The following is a 17,752-nucleotide window of genomic DNA, read 5'->3' on the forward strand; positions in this document are numbered from 1 at the left end:
TGTTGTTGTTGTTGTTGTTGTTGTTGTTGTTGTTTGTTTATTTATCCATGCTGTTGAATCTGATTTCTGACCACTAGGGGGTCAACATACGTTTTTATTATTTTCTTTTTATATACGTTTTTTCGGGCATTTCTGTTTTATTGGGATAGAGACAGTAGAGATTGGCAGGAAGGATGGGATGACATGCAGGATAGATTGATGGCCGGAATCGTTCCAGGGACGCTACGATTACGTAGTAGGCGCCTTAGTGAGCTATGCCGCCCAGACGCCCCTGTTGTTGTTTTTTTAACTGTGTACTTGTGACTTTAACCAGACTGTGTACAGTCTGCAGCAGGTCATTTAGAGGTCAGAGAGGCCGGCCAGCGGTAGATGGATCCCCACCCCAGTAGGGAGCCGGAAGTGAGCTGGTGACTGGAGGGCTACTTATCAGTTATCAGCTTTAGGCCTGCATCCTGTAAAGATGATGGTCCTCTGTGGCTCAGTTGGTAGAGCATGACAACGCTTAGGTTGTGGGTTCAATTCCCGCTGGGACCATATATACTGAAATGTATGCACTCAATGCAATGTAAGTCGCTTTGGATAAAAGCATCAGCTAATATATTTATTACTAAGGTGCCACTGCTCTTGTGCCCTTGAGCAAAAACCACTTAACCCCTAACTGCTCCAGGGGCGCTGACCCTGAGCTCTGACCTCTGGTGACCCCTGTGGGGGTGCACGTGTGTTGTCTCCACATATCTACTACATTCCAACAGTTGATTGAAGCATAAAGCATTGTTTGTTTGTAGACTGACGTGTTTTCTGTCCCTCCTTGTCCTCAGAGACCCTTTTTGGTGAGAGACAGTCCCCTGTCGTCGCGGTGACAGAGAGACCCCCCCGGCAGGCTGGCTACACCCCCACCCTCCCGCCTCCATGTATCCTGAATCGACCACCGACTCCCCTGCCCGCCTCTCCCTCCGACAGACTGGCTCGCCAGGGATGATCTACAGGTGAGGACACACACACACACGCACTGCAGACACTAGGGGTGTAACGGTACAGAAACATTTCGGTTCGGTACGTACCACGGTTTTGAAGTCATGGTTCGGTACGTTTGCGGTACAGTAAGGTAAAAGTTCACTATTATACCTGTATCTCAAAAAATTTAAATATCATGGAAAAGTTCATTATTTTCAGTAATTTAATTTAAAAAATGAAACTTTCATATATTCTAGATTCATTACACATGAAGTGAAATATTTCAAGCCTTTTTTTGTTTTAATGTTGATGATTACGGCTTACAGCTCATGAAAATCAAAAATCCAGTATTTTTAAAGCAAGGGACAACAGTTCAAGACACAGCTACTGATAGTGGATAAGAGTGTACAGCCAATTCTAGGGCTCAGTGCATGTGAAAAGCTCAACCTGGTCAAGAGAGTGTTTGCAGTGACATCAAACTGTAAATGATCCTGACTCACTCATGGAGGAGTACAAGGATTGTTTCGAAGGACTGAGGTTTGCCTGGAGAGCACAGAATACATGTGGATGCTAATGTGTCTCCAGTTTGCATGCCTGCTGGAAGGTTCCGTTCGCACTAAGGGAAAAGCTTAAAGAGGAACTAGCACGCATGGAGAAAATGAAGGTCATCAAGAAAATTGATGAGCCTGCAGAGGTCAGTTCACTGGTTACAGTGCTAAAGAAGACCGGAGCTTTGAGAATTTACCTAGACCCAAGGGATCTCAATAAACCAATCGAGAGAGCACTTCAACTTACCTACCAGAGAAGAAATCAATAAACCAATCGAGAGAGCACTTCAACTTACCTACCAGAGAAGAAATCAAGAAATCAATCGCAGTTTGCTGGTGCCAAATGGTTCAGTAAGCTTGACGCTTCATCAGATTTCTGGTAACTCAAGCTAGAAGAGGAGAGCTCAAAGCTATGTACCTTCAACACGCCTGAGGGCAGGTACAGGTTCCTTCGTCTGCCGTATGGTACATTGTCTGCACCAGAGGTCTACCACAAGACAATACACATGATATTCGAGCACATACCAGGAGTTGAGACCATGATGGACGACGTAATCGTATGGGGGTCCACCCGAGAAGAACACGACACGAGACTGAGATAAGTGCTGGACTTGACGCGAACAGTCAACCTAAAGCTGAATAAGGAAAAATGTGAGTTTGGTTTGAAAGCACTTACCTTCGTGGGAGATGTGGTCACTGAGGCAGAGGTGAAGCCGTGGGAGATGTCGTCTCTGAGGCAGAGGTGAAGCCGTGGGAGATGAAGTCACTGAGGCAGAGGTGAAGCCGTGGGAGATGTAGTCTCTGAGGCAGAGGTGAAGCCCGGGGAGATGTAGTCTCTGAGGCAGAGGTGAAGCCGTGGGAGATGAAGTCACTGAGGCAGAGGTGAAGCCGTGGGAGATGTCGTCACTGAGGCAGAGGTGAAGCCGTGGGAGATGAAGTCACTGAGGCAGAGGTGAAGCCGTGGGAGATGAAGTCACTGAGGCAGAGGTGAAGCCATGGGAGATGTAGTCTCTGAGGCAGAGGTGAAGCCGTGGGAGATGAAGTCACTGAGGCAGAGGTGAAGCCGTGGGAGATGTCGTCACTGAGGCAGAGGTGAAGCCGTGGGAGATGAAGTCACTGAGGCAGAGGTGAAGCCGTGGGAGATGAAGTCACTGAGGCAGAGGTGAAGCCGTGGGAGATGTCGTCACTGAGGCAGAGGTGAAGTGGGAGATGTAGTCTCTGAAGCAGAGGTGAAGCCGGATCCCAAAGACATCAGCCATCCAGAGCATGGAGTAGCCCCAGAACAAAGACGAGGTGAGACGGTTCAGGGTCGGCACCCCTCAGGTGTCTTCTCCAACAGAAACATGTGTGGATGTGGTCCCATGAGCAGGAACAATGTTTCCTGCCACTGAAGGAGACTCGAACACAAGAGCCGGTGCTGAAATTCTACGACGCAGAGAGAAGGAGCAGGATTTCCGCAGATGCATCACAGTATAGCCTGGGAGCAGTGCTACTGCAACAACATGGTGAGCAGTGGCTACCAGTGCATCCAGAGCCTTGCCGAGCGCGGAAACCAGGTATGCCCAAATAGAAAAAGAGCTTCTAGCAAGTGTATGTACGCATGTGAAAGGTTTCACCAATATGTCTATGGGGAAGCTTTTGAAGTTGAAACTGACCATAAGCCGTTGGTGTCCATTATGTCCATTATGTGAATGACTGTCCCGTGAGGATAAAGCGCATGTTAATCAGACCGCAAAAGTACGATGTAAACATGATGTATACACCAGGGAAGTACATGTACACTGCCGATACCCTTTCCCAATTAGTCGATAAGCAGGAAAGTGCTCAGAAATACAGGCATACGTGGACATGATAGTGACATCACTCCCTGTGTCTGCTGACAGAACCGAGCAGAACAGAAAAGAAACTGAATCCGATGAAACAATGAAAGAGCTCAAAGAGACAATACTAAAAGGATGGCCTGCAAACAAACCAAACTGTCCAAAGAGAATTACATGACTACTGGACGTGCAGAGCTGAGCTCACAGTAGTGGATGACATAGTGTTCAAGGGAAGCACGTTTGTCATACCAGCATCACTACACAAATAAATGCTACAAAAGATACATTAAGGACATTTAGGTGAGGAAAAGTGCAAACGCAGAGCGAGAGAGGCGATGTACTGGCCCAGAATCAATCACGACATAAGCCAGACAACAGCGTCATGTGAATGTTGCCTTACCTACAGACCAAAGCAGCAAGCAGAGCCACTGATGCCTCATCCTGGGCCTACCAGGCCTTACTACAAAGTGGGAGCTGACCTTTTTGACTGTAATGGAAAGAGTTACATCGTAGTCACTACTACTACTTCTCTAACTATCCAGAAGTTGGAGCTCTGCAATCTACATCCAGCAAAGCAGTTATCAGAAAACAAAGTCAGACGCTAAGGAGAGACAAAAGGAGAAACAAAAACAGCTACATGACGAGACAGTGTACGTCTCAGAGACTTCTCCACTGGCACATGGATGCAGCAAGGACATGTCAAGGAAGAAGTTGCTCCACGGTCCTACAGGATCCAGACAGAGTGCAGATACCCGAGTTAGCATATTGGAATTAAAAGAAGGCTTAAACCTACGCCTGGTTTGTTATAGAATAAAACAACGAACATAACACTAACAATCTCTCTGTGGCGTGTGTGTGTCCATACTGGCTGAGATTACTTCAACACACAAAAAAGTACTGCAGCTGTAAAATAACTCAAGCATTTGTTCAGTACAGACGTGTACCGAACCGAAGGACCCGTACCAGAAAATGTTCTGTGTAGTATGATGGCTGTCACGTCTCAAGCAAGGACACACCTTTGGGTTGAAGCCCAGTCCGCCTGTCTGCTGGAAACAGCCTCTGTGTTGTAGCACAGCAGTCCTGCTGCTCCTCCTTCCACCAGCATGTGGCGTCAGAGATCTATTTGGTTTACAGTGGGGTGCAAATATTTGGGCACCCCTGGATTAAATGTCTGTTACAATTAATCTCCAAGTGACTGAAACCGAACCTGAACACTAAATGCTATGAAGATAAACATGACACCTTTCTGCAAATTTTAAAGCAAGGTTTATTTTTCTTTTCATTTTTCCGTTTTTGGAAAAGTGGGTGAAGCATTGTAGAGAAGAACACCTTGCCAACTGTTAAGCATGGAGGTGCATCCATTATGCTTTGGGGTTGTGTAGCAGCTGGGGGCACAGGCAATATTGTGCGGGTGGAAGGATGAATGGATTCCATCAAATATGACCCGAAGCATACCTCAAAATCAACCATGAAGTACCTCTAGGAAAGACAGATGAAGGTTTTGGAATGGCCATCACCATCACTTGAATATTATTGAAAATCTGTGGAGAGATCTCAAACATGCCGTGCACACAAGAAGGCCGAATAATATTTCTGTTCTGCCAGGAAGAATGGGGGGAAATTCCAAAAACAAGAATTGAAAGACTCTTAGTTGGCTACGTGTTTGCACCCCACTGTATGTGACCACTCATCACCAGCTCCTCTCCACCAGCTTGGTTGGTCCACCTTGACTGTTCTTTAAGCTCCTCCTTTATCAGATTTCACCATCTATAGCGGCTTTGATTATTTCAGAAATCTCTTAAAATTGTTTTGCCTTCATAAAAAAAACATTGTAGTCCTTTAGCTAGTATCAAATTGCATGATACAACACACCATAGTATGTTTCATGGTCCGCTGTGACCTGACTAAGCTGTGGTGTGAGTATCCTCAGAGGTTAAAGCATGACATATTCCTTTTCTCAATTGTTAGGAACAGCACTGCTCGTGTCCTCTCCTCCATCCACTCCTCCTGTCCTCCATCCTCCACTGCTCAGTTCTCCACTCCCTCTCCTTAGTCCTGCACTCCTCCTTCTCCACTCCCTCTCCTCTTCTCCATCCTGCACTCCTCCTTCTCCACTCCCTCTCCTCTTCTCCATCCTGCACTCCTCCTTCTCCACTCCCTCTCCTCTTCTCCATCCTGCACTCCTCCTTCTCCACTCCCTCTCCTCTTCTCCATCCTGCACTCCTCCTTCTCCACTCCCTCTCCTCTTCTCCATCCTGCACTCCTCCTTCTCCACTCCCTCTCCTCTTCTCCATCCTGCACTCCTCCTTCTCCACTCCCTCTCCTCTTCTCCATCCTGCACTCCTCCTTCTCCACTCCCTCTCCTCTTCTCCATCCTGCACTCCTCCTTCTCCACTCCCTCTCCTCTTCTCCATCCTGCACTCCTCCTTCTCCACTCCCTCTCCTCTTCTCCATCCTGCACTCCTCCTTCTCCACTCCCTCTCCTCTTCTCCATCCTGCACTCCTCCTTCTCCACTCCCTCTCCTCTTCTCCATCCTGCACTCCTCCTTCTCCACTCCCTCTCCTCTTCTCCATCCTGCACTCCTCCTTCTCCACTCCCTCTCCTCTTCTCCATCCTGCACTCCTCCTTCTCCACTCCCTCTCCTCTTCTCCATCCTGCACTCCTCCTTCTCCACTCCCTCTCCTCTCCTTAGTCCTGCACTCCTCCTTCTCCACTCCCTCTCCTCTTCTCCATCCTGCACTCCTCCTTCTCCACTCCCTCTCCTCTTCTCCATCCTGCACTCCTCCTTCTCCACTCCCTCTCCTCTTCTCCATCCTGCACTCCTCCTTCTCCACTCCCTCTCCTCTTCTCCATCCTGCACTCCTCCTTCTCCACTCCCTCTCCTCTTCTCCATCCTGCACTCCTCCTTCTCCACTCCCTCCCCTCTGTCCTCCACTCCCTCCCCTCTGTCCTCCACTCCCTCCACTCCCTCTCCTCCGTCCTCTACTCCCTCTCCTCCATCCTCCAGTCCCTCTCCTCTGTCCTCCACTCCCTCTCCTTCATCCTCCACTCCCTCCTCTGTTCTCCACTCCCTCTCCTCAATCCTCTATTCAATGGAGAAGATTAGCTAAGGGGAGGGACCTAGATGTTCTCCTCCAATGTGTGTTCAGTAGTAGTCAGTGTTCAGACTATGAAGGAGAGGACACAAGGAGTCGTGTTCCTAACAATTGAGAAAAGGCCTTGAGCAGGGGTGCTCATTACGTCGATCGCGAAGGTAGTGTGGGTAGATCACATGGCATTGTAAAAAAAAAAAAAAAAAGTGTAAAAAAAAAGTTTTTTTTTTTTTTTTCCTGTGTGGTCCAGACGGGACGCCTCCCGTCTGGACCACACAGGAGAGGGCATCACTCAGCCCCGCGCCGCCTCACAACACACACACACACACACACACACACACACACACACAGACAAGCACACACGCACACACACACAGACAGACAGACAGACAGACACAAGCACACACACATGCACACACAGACAGACAGACAGACAGACACACACACACACACACACACACAGACAGACAGACACACACAGACAGACAGACAGACAGACACACACACACACACTCCGCCGCCCGGAGACGTCGATGGCACCTGGCTTGGCACTGGCCAGTCTGGTGTAAACCACTCAGAGCTCCTGAGTTAATGTTAATGTTAATGGACTACCAGTGTGAATATTTGTTATATAGTTTAATAAATCTCTTCTTTGATTTTGAAACAGTGTAGCGTGGCCTTAATTTGTTATTATTACAGTAAATGTTTGTGTTCGCAGCAATGGCAATATGTTTTATTTGGTTGGTAGATCTTATTGAGCTGGTAATTTGAAAAGTAGCTCACAAGCCTAAAAAGTGTGAGCACCCCTGGCCTTGAGTCTTCATAGAGATTCCTCAGATGTATGAGACGGTAGGCTACTAGGTACTAGTTACTAGTTACAAGCTACTGGTTACTACAGTAGCTACTACCTACTAGTTAAAAGCTACTAGGCACTCAGGCTACTCATTGTCCAGGCCATGGGTACACTGATCTTTTCTATTCCCATTGCCATGTGAACCGAGGTGTTCCCCTTGCATGCTGCATAGATGTGTTAAACTAGACTGACATCATAATATGATCTGTCTCCTGTCCACACTCTGTCCTGAATGTCACTGTCTCTGTGATCATTGCTGTCTCTCTGTCTCTTCTCTGTGTTCTCACTCAGCACTGTCACCTGCTTGCCTGTGTGTAGTCATTCATACTGGCTCCATACTAACTATCTATCGCTGTCTCTTGTCCTGACTGTCACTCTCTCTCCTCACGACTGTCTCTGTCTTCTCACTCCATACTGTCGCCTTCCTCTCTGTGTCGTCATTTACACTGGCTCCAAATTGGATCTATGTTAACTTATTAACTGTCTTTCTGCCTACTCACACTATTGTATACTGTACTCTCTCCTTTCTATCTCTCTCTCTCTCTGTCTGCTTCCTGCTTCATGTTAATCTGAGCTTCCCTCTCCTCCTCCTCTCTTTCCCTCTTTCCTGCTGGCCTCAGCGCTCGCTATGGGAGCCCCAAACGACAGCTGCAGTTCTACAGGTACTTCTCACTCACTGTCTACTGTGGAGCTTGGCTGGGACTACTGTTCTCTCTCTATGGTGTCTACCCTGTCCTAAAGCCTGTATCACTTCACTGTGCACAGAGACAGTATGTGTAGTTCTACACTCTTGTCTTGGAGTTTGCCAATAGGCTTTGAGATGCTACGTCTAATCAGTGAGGTACAGTACTGAAATATGAAATGTGTGTCTGTATTCAGTCTTGGGGTATCTTCAATGTGAGCGATGCAAACTTGTCACCTTTCGGCGAAAATCGCCGTTTTTACCTCAAAATAGGTGACCCACGTGAATCATGTAGATCTGCAATTTTTTGGGGGGGGAAAGTAAGTAAGTAAAGCTTTATTTATATAGAGCCTTTCGTACATGAAATGCAACTCAAAGCACTTTACAATACAAAACATACAATCAATGATTACAAAAGGGATGGGGGGGGGGGGAGCGGACACAAGACAACAGTAGGGGAGGGGTGGGGGAAGGGAGGGGAGGGAGGGGTTACATCACCCTCTGTGGACATCATCTGCTATCTAATTGGCGCACTGTGCTGCCACTGTGGGGGGCCGCCAAACCCCACCAATATTTTGCTGTGTGAAACGATAAGACAAGACGCCACGATACGATAATCGCCGGATCGATATTTTGTCCCAACCCCCCCCACCCCCATGTGTGTGGGTGTGTGTGTGGCCCACCTGTGAGAAGTGTATGTGTGTGTCATATATCTCAGTATGTAGGCTATGCAAATAAGTTTGAACCTTGACACTTTTGAGTGTAAGTAAGTGTGTGAGTTTATTCTGTTATTTATGCTATTATATCTAGTATTGTGTTGAGAAGCAATGGAAATGAATCAAGAAATTGATAGAGTAGGCTAACTTACAATTATCATTGTTCTACAGTATATGCAACAGAACAGATCACCCAGCATTGCTAATGAAAAGAATCAACACATTTAATCGAACGAATCAACAAATCTAATACCAATACTTCCTCAATAGGTGTTAAATTATCTTAAAAGTGGTCTTGTTTTCGGGCAAAAAAAAAAGGTGTCACCTTTTTGGACCATGACCAGTTTGCACCCCTGTGTAAGGGTTGTGTGTGTGTGTGTGTGTGTGTGTGTGTATGTATGTGTGTTCTCGCCCCTAGTCCAGTAGTGTACTATCCTACTAGGCTTGTCCCCCTGCCGTCTCAGAGAAAGGAGGATGTTTTATGGGCTCAGATGAAGCCTTACTGTGCTGATCGGGTTATAATAAAACCCCTGACTGGATGCTGTGTAATGAGCTCTCTATTGGATTTTCACCCTCAGCGCCTTGCACATTTCTGTTCTTTTAAAGTGCAAAGAGTGGTGATGCCCTGGCCGAGGTCTAGGCAGGGGATCGATCAGACCCTCCCTGTCTGCCACACTGACAGGCTAACACCATGATGGGAAGTGAAGGTTTAAAGCTTCCATCAATCATCGCAGCAGTGTACACTAATAGGAAATGTCTACGGTTGGGTTCTTTTTTTTTCTTCTTCTGTGTAGACTGAAGGAATAGGAGAAATGGGTGGTGGACATTGTTATAGGCTAAGCCTGGAGCATGGCTACCTAACATGACAGATCCTGTTACTTCCACAGTCATTTCATCATGTGACTGAGAAGCACTCAGCAGACATTATTGTGGATGAACTGGGTTGTATAGGTGTGGAATGTACAGTACCAGTCAAAAGTTTGCTTTGGAATACAGTATGACGAGTTATTCAGTATTCTGTTATATATATATACTGTATATGTTATATATATATTTTTAATGTGTATTCAGAATACAGATACTTTCTTAAATAATAAAAAGAATACTTTGAGAATACTTACTGCAACTCAATCAATCTCTGTTGCTTCTCTTCTGCAGCAGTCAGTGGTTAAGAATTTATTCACGAACTTATTTGCCAATTGCCAGTGATGTGAGGCCCCTGAAGATTTTAAAATGCTCCTGATGATTTTTATTCGTTACTCTTCCAATATTGTTGAGAACAGTGTGTCCACGCTTCTATAACCAATTATTTTATGTTTTCTTGAATTCTCTTGTGTACAAATTAAAACATATTCTAAAAAGTATTCAGTGTCTGAATACTGAATACATTTTGACCCATGTATTCAGTGTTCATTATCTGAATACAGTTTCCATGCAACACTGTGCATTAAACACACTGTAAGTGCATTAGTCACAGTTGTATTTTAATGTTGCAAGTTTTTATGGGTTCCAAAACAACCAAGATTTGCTTGATGCAGAGATTGTATTTCGGCAGGTAAAGCTACTGCCTTTTTACACTAGTCAAGCTGGGCCTACAGTACAAAGCCATACAGTATCACAAGCTACTGCCATACAGTATCATAAGCTATTGCATTCAGTTTTTTGAGAACAGCAGTTACAAATGCAATGATTCATTCATTCATCAATCTGTCCATCCTTATGCATCTCTGTTAGGGGAGGCTGGTGGAGGTAGAAATCATTGCAACGAATGGACCATTCCTCATTCCATCCCATGAGCCCGTCCTCCGATTTCTACCTCCACAGCCTCCCCTGATCTTTGTGGTGAAGTGTGTAGTGGAGATCTGGAACTATCCACTGGGGACTTGTATAGGATTGGAAACAGCAAGAGGGTTTAAGTATTTCCTGCTCTTACTGTCTGTAACCCTTTAATGATGTCCAGGGGACGGGGGTCTTCCTGTGGAGGGGGGTCCGCTTGCCCAGGTCTCATGTACTCATGTCACTCTGGTATCGATCGTGGAAAATAAACCTTTCAAACGCAGGCTCTTCCACTTGGTGTTCCGACGTGTTGGTGATATGCTCCTGACTATAATAATGCTGCACACATAATATACACTATAATAATATACACCATTTAGCTGACGCTTTTATCCAAAGTGACTTACATTGCAGTGAGTGCGTACATGCTTCTGTATATATTAGGGGTGTAATGTACACAAAAATATTGGTTCGGTCCGTACTGTGGTTTTTAAGTCACAGTTCGGTTTTCGGTACAGTAGGGTTGCTTAAATGCCATAGCTGGGTTTGCACTTCACTCTGTTTTTTCTTGTACCTGTGATGTACACATTTGCAGACTCAAATGAGTGAGCAAGTTCGACGTACAGCCAGCTGCATACCCGATCACAGTTGAACAATGCCGGCATATAGCTTTGGTCCGATCCACCTGTCTTTGTCCATCGTCATTGTAGGTAACTGAGAAACCGTAATTTCCCCTTTTTTAATTTTATCTCAACAGGAGATTTAAGGGAAGCTGGAGGAACTTCAAGCTCTACTTTATCTGCGTTTGCCATAACGACTGCTAAATTACTAACAATCTCTCTGTGGCTTGTGTGTGTGCATGATGCGTACTGGCTGAGGTTACTTCAACACACAAGAAAGTGCAGTGGGTAAAAGAACGGTGCAATCATTCACATGTACACAAGTACACATGTACAAACATGCAAACAGTGCAATTTTGGGATTTATATATAACTTGGCGTGAAACTCAAGGCTGGTCTCTGCCTCCACTACAGCAGACATGTGTGTTGTGTGTTGGAAGAGGCTGATCGCCGTACTCTTCAAGACTGCACTCCTTCTCTATTACCCTATTGTAGATCCTACTGCACTTCTTGTTGACCTTGTCCAGGTGTTATCCCCTGGATTATAGGACAGATGCGTATATCTGTCCCCCACGATAGAATCAGGGAGAGGATTATAGATCGGTCTGTGATCCAGATCACTGCGGTCAATGTCACTGTACCACCAAACCACCATGGTTTAGAATGTACTTGAACATGTGAGGTGTGTGTGTGTGTGTGTGTGTGTGTGTGTGTGTGTGTGCGCGCGCGCACTCAGCAGGCCACATTATGGCCTGGATGCCTCTCAGAGTAGTCTTTCCTGTGGAACAACAATCAAAGGCTTTTAGTGCAAAAGCTTCTGTGAATAATTCAGGGCTGATATTATTTGCTGTGGTTAGCAGAAACAAGCTGGGGGCACTAAATGATATAAGTGGATTTCCTCCACGAGATCTAACGGGGAGGGGTAGTGATGATGATGATTATCATGATGATGGTGATGGTATGGAGCAGAGTGGGGGGGGTGACTGAGGCAGGGACGCAGTTCCCCCATTCACTAATTGGTTCAGACGTTTCCTAGTAAGACACTCCCAGTTTGGGTGGACCCGCTGCATCGCTACAGCAGTGTGTGTTTATAAGGGCAGATTGGCACCCACGACACCGCTCATGAGCCGACCCCCAAGAAATCGGGTGAGTTTCAGCAAAGATCCCTGCCTGAGTGCACTGGGTGGGTGTGTGTGTGTGTGTGGTGGCGGTTTGTGAGTGAGTGTGGGTTTGGATGTGTTCCTGCAGAGGAACGAATGCATGTTGCCTGCCTGCCCTGGATACCTTCTCCCCATCCTGCGTCTTTATGGGGGGGAGTCAGTCCACTGCACTGGGAGAACTGGGATGGATGGATGGAGGGAGAACTGGGAGAGCTCTAGATGTTCCTGGATGATGTCAAACAGGCAGAAGAGAGCATTTAGGATGCGTAGAACAGAAAATCAACAAATTATTCGTGGCAATCTGAACCTGTAGCTGTAGTGAGCTAGTGAGTTGTACTGTTTGTGGGTTTTGGGACTACTTTCTCTCTGCCCGTTTCTCTGGTCCGTTTTCTAAGCGGACCTGTGCTTTAGATGGACTAAGCGAACCAGTACTTTATGGTCCGGTTTCAAAGACGAGGCTTAAGCCGAGGGTTTAAGGGTTGAATCACACTTGCAATGGAAAATCTCCATTGAGGATGCTTTTTAGTCTAGGATTAGGCGTAAGCCTTGTTTGTGAAACCGGTCCTAAATGATCTAAGCAGACCGGTACTTTAGATCATCTAAGCGGGCCAGTGCTTTAGATGGAGGGTGTGTAGTCCCACAGGGATCTTTCACGCCTTTCAGGTCTTGCTTTTAGCCGGCTGGAGGGAGAAGCTGAGTGCTATTTGAGTGTTACTGCAGTCGATAGACTTTTAAAGGATCAATAACAGTTGTGTCAGATCATCCTTTGTAGTTCTTCTGGGTAATGTACCTTCTCCTGACCCACAGGTACTGCTGTGTGATAATGCTGACTGCTCTTCTTATTGCTATGGTAACACAGGGTTACTACAGTAACATACTTATTTGAAATGGGTGTACAAAATGGTTTTGCAAAGATTCTACAGTTGAGGATGTATGTTTCTGTAAGTGTTTGCATAGATAGAGAATAAAAGATTATCCTTTTTGCTTGTTGATGTAGCTTACATGGGCCTGGTTTCACAGACAAGACTTGAGACTAGTCCTGGACGAAATCACAGTTTCAATGTAAAATCTCCATTGAAGATACTTTTTAGTCTAGGATTAGGCCTTGTCTGTGAGACCGGCCCATGGTTTGCTCAAACAATCAGCAGGAGAACAGAAGGCAGTTTTATTGATTTCATAATTGACACGCATTAGGATTCCCAGCTGCGTCACATTAGCCAGGCACGGTCTGCATCTAGGCTTCTCCACCAATTAACTGAACATGGCTTGAATATTAAAATGTAATTACATTTTTCTTAGAACTTGGTTGGTTAATTTCTGAAGTGTCATGTTTTGGCAGTTTTCAATATTACTTGACTTTGCTTTTCTCTGAGAGATGTGACTTGAATGATTGGTAGAGGCAATAACAAAGTATAACACGTGTTTAGATCATTGTTAGATTGTTAGATTGTTAGATTATACTTCAGTGTCCATTTGAAGTTATAGTTCACCCTGATTACAAAATCACATATTGGGTTATTTACCCTGAAAGAGTATATCCATAGACTCCATGGACAAGGACAGACTTAATTCAACACTTTGTTTCTGTTTATCTGGTCACTGTAACTAACAGCTACATTGTTGTCCAATGGACTTTAATTTGGCATGTTTGAAACTTCATGCCCAAATCATCTCAAATTCTATTGAGATGCAATTACGCAATTGAAATGATGATTTGAGCATGACATTTCAAACATGCTGACTTGCATTAGGTTTTGGTTAAAAATGCAAAAACATTAGCGATTAGTTACAGTGCCCAGTTAAACAGAACCAGCGTGTGGATTGAAGTCTGTCCTTAGACTCCTTTCAGGGTACGGATTTTATCATTTGAGTGAACCATCCCTGCTTTTGGCTGCTATGGGCTGAGGATAGCTTAATGTGTGCAGTGCACAGAAGCATTCTGCAAGGTTTCTAGTCAATACTAGTAGTAGTAGCACTACTGCCCTCTACTGGTGTGAATCAGAGCAGCACTTTCCTCAGAACATTATCAAGAAGTGACTTTGAGAGGTATTTACATTTAGGCCTAGATGAACAAAGTACAAGGGGTTATGGTTAGGACAGTTGCTCTGTGATTACTGAAAGCAAGCATGTGTAATTTCACTTGAGACTGCCTGTTGCTGTTGTGAATGCTTTAAGACGTCATTCATTGTAAAGTGAGGTCGTTTTGAAAAACTGAAGAGTAATCAGTGGAGGATGGCATGATGTAATGAATGGGATGGGATGAGGAATGGTCTCAAACACTGTTCCCTGTACTGTACTTTTACAGAGCCCTTGGTGTCAAATACACAGACATTAGGTGTCAAATACACAGACATTAGGTGTCAAATACACAGACATTAGGTTGAGAGACTGTTGATTCTCCCGGCGCGTGCTGGAGTCTAACCTTGGCTGTGGTCAGTCTTTTATGACTTGCACACCGTTGAGGCTTCAGTGGGGTTTAAAGCTAATTGGATGCTGTTGACTCAGACTCCCCCTTTCCATCAGGCCGCTGTGGAAATGAGACCAACTCCACAGAGCGGTGTCCCTCTGCCCGGTGCTGCATGACTGAATGACCACCTGTCCCCCCAGAGGAAGACCCCCAGGGGAGGCTGGTGGAAGTAGACATCGGAGACGGGGCTCGGAACGGAATCAGGAATGGTATCAAACAAACCCACATGTTTGATACCATTCCACTCATTACATGAGCCTGTCCTCTCCTGATTTCTACTTCTACTTCTCCTGATTTCTACTTCCACCAGCCTCCCCAGGGAGACACAGCTCTCGCCTGTTGCCCCCTGGTCCTGCTGCTCTCCTCAACCACTCAGCAGTCACCCTGAATGCACCCTGGCTACTGAATGACTGAAACCCTGCCATTGTTTGCCTGTTTTGTGGGCGGAGCCATGATGGAGGCCGACTCTGATTACACGAGGTGTGTGTGATCGTGTGTGATCGTGTGTGTGCGTCTGTGTGTGAGCGTGTGTGTGTGTGTGAGTGAGCGTGTGTGTGTGTGTGTGTGTGTGTGTGTGTGTAAGCATGTGTGTGTGTGTGTGTGTGTGAGAGCATGTGTGTGTCTGTGCGCCTACTGCTGCCCCGAGCGAAGCAGGCAAGCTCAGTCTGCTTTCTGGGAGCAGGCAGGTGCTATTTAAGGAGGTGACTGTGTCCTGCCCGGCTGGCACTCTCTCCACTCTCCCAGCACGGACCCACTTCCTTCCATGTCCGTCTCCCTCTCTCTCTCTCTCTCTCTGCTCGTGGGCGAGTGGGGTCGCAGCCGCTAGAAGAAGGGGAGGGCGGGTGGGGGGGGGGGGGTGTAAAGGAGGGTCGGGGTCATGTTTGCGGGGGGCTACGGGGGCCCCATTAGGCCCCCGTCCGGTTACCCCGCTGCGCCTGAAAACCTGCAGATCCCAAAAGCGGCCGGGCCGGGCAGCGCAGTGAGGAAGAGCAGCAGCAGCGGCAGCGGCAAGATGCTGTCCATGACCTACAGCGACAGCATGCGGAGCGGCATCAGCCGCTTCCACTCGGACCAGGGCCTGAACCAGCCGCCCAAGCCGCCGGACCACGCCGAGGTGCAGCGCCTGCGGGAGCAGAAGGCCGCGGCGCAGCTGAAGAACATGGAGGACTTCCTCAAGATGAACGGCCTGGCCCTGGAGGACTGTGTGTCCTACCAGACAGGCATGAAGTACAGGTAAGGATAGAGTGGGTGGGGAGGATAGGGGGGGTGGGGAGGATAGGGGGGGTAGGGAGGATAGGGGGGGTAGGGAGGATAGGGGGGGTAGGGAGGATAGGGGGGGTAGGGAGGATAGGGGGGGTAGGGAGGATAGGGGGGGTAGGAAGGATAGGGGGGGTAGGGAGGATAGGGGGGGTAGGAAGGATAGGGGGGGTGGGGAGGATAGGGGGGGTGGGGAGGATAGGGGGGGTGGGGAGGATAGGGGGGGTAGGGAGGATAGGGGGGGTAGGAAGGATAGGGGGGGTAGGGAGGATAGGGGGGGTAGGAAGGATAGGGGGGGTAGGGAGGATAGGGGGGGTAGGAAGGATAGGGGGGGTAGGGAGGATAGGGGGGGTAGGAAGGATAGGGGGGGTAGGAAGGATAGGGGGGGTAGGAAGGATAGGGGGGGTAGGAAGGATAGGGGGGGTAGGAAGGATAGGGGGGGTAGGGAGGATAGGGGGGGTAGGAAGGATAGGGGGGGTAGGGAGGATAGGGGGGGTAGGGAGGATAGGGGGGGTAGGAAGGATAGCGGGGGTAGGGAGGATAGGGGGCAGACACACCTGGGAAACTACTGGGACACCCAGAGACTGGCTGGCTGGGGGAGGGGAGGGCAGGGGAGGGCAGGGTAGGAGAGACCCAGAGACTGGCTGGCTGGGCGAGGGGAGGGCAGGTGAGACCAAGAGTCCGTCTGGTTGTGGCAGGAGAGGGCAGGGCAGGAGTGACCCAGACTGGCTGTCTGGGGGAAGGGAGGGCAGGAGAGACCCAGAAACTGGCTGGCTGGGGGAGGGGAGGGCAGGTGTGACCCAGAGACTGGCTGGCTGGGGGAGGGCAGGGCAGGGTAGGAGAGACCCAGAGACTGGCTGGCTGGGGCAGGGGAGGGCAGGTGTGACCCAGAGACTGGCTGGCTGGGGGAGGGGAGGGCAGGTGAGACCAAGAGTCCGTCTGGTTGTGGCAGGAGAGGGCAGGGCAGGAGTGACCCAGACTGGCTGTCTGGGGGAAGGGAGGACAGGAGAGACCCAGAAACTGGCTGGTACTCTGATGGTGGGAGCTGGACAGAGAGCCTTGCTGGTTGGGTTACTGTTTGGGGTTGGAGATGGGCAGGCAGGGGGAGGGGGCTGGGTGGGAGACTGAGGCTCTTGTAGAACAGAATTATCTATCCTCAGGGATGCAAACAACTCGCTTTTCAGCGCTTTTCACGTTGTTTTTTTTTTGTTGGGGGAGGGGGTGTGACAGAGGAATCTCCTTAACTATTCCTATAGTATACTGTATTCCTACAGTCTAAATGGATTGCGCGTCAGGGGTCAGGACTTGCTGTGAACCGGAAACGTCACTCCGTTGCATTGCAATAGTTTGGCTTGACTAGCGAGTGTGATGTGATTTTCAACAATGTTGAAATGTATTTCCGTTTTCAAATTAAAAGTCTGAACATTTTGATGACTTCTTCCCCCTTTCACCAGCCGCTTTCCCAATTTTTAGTGAACCATAAGTTCCCACTGTCTGACTTAAAGAAGAAAAATAAATGATAAAAAAGGACATGCTAGATTAATTGTGTATTATGCACAAAATAGATTAATTATGGAGGAAAGGGCGTGCATATCACACTGTCAGACAGAGCTCCACAGACAGAAGGTGACCACTATCATAACAACACAAAGTGTGAAACAGCTCCTCAGAAAGGAGACCCCACTCCCAGCAAGTTTGGGGACACTGAACCCGAAATTGCTCCCAGTGAGCGGGCTGGCGCCTTGCATGGTAGCTTGCCGCCATTGGTGTGTGAATGTGTGTGTGAATGGGTGAATGAGAGGCCGT

General features: G+C 47.7%; 1 protein-coding gene across 4 annotated transcripts in view; it reads left to right on the forward strand.

The window, feature by feature from the left end:
• Positions 1 to 909: 909 nt before the first annotated feature.
• The window catches only part of kcnab2a (potassium voltage-gated channel subfamily A regulatory beta subunit 2a), a gene marked incomplete at both ends in the record, with an annotated part of 91,384 nt that continues 74,541 nt past the window's right edge, over positions 910 to 17,752 (forward strand). Inside the window, 2 exons of one of the 4 annotated variants that reach the window (XM_080545903.1) lie at positions 910 to 986; positions 7,889 to 7,930. In XM_080545903.1, coding sequence (XP_080402029.1) covers positions 910 to 986; positions 7,889 to 7,930 — 119 coding nt within the window. Of the gene's footprint in view, positions 987 to 7,888; positions 7,931 to 12,184; positions 12,209 to 15,638; positions 15,923 to 17,752 lie in introns of those variants that run through there. The other 3 variants (XM_080545900.1, XM_080545904.1, XM_080545901.1) reach the window with 3 other exon arrangements.

This window comes from Nansenia antarctica, assembly GCF_963989245.1.
Source record: "Nansenia antarctica genome assembly, chromosome: 15".
Classification (NCBI taxonomy): domain Eukaryota; kingdom Metazoa; phylum Chordata; class Actinopteri; order Argentiniformes; family Microstomatidae; genus Nansenia; species Nansenia antarctica.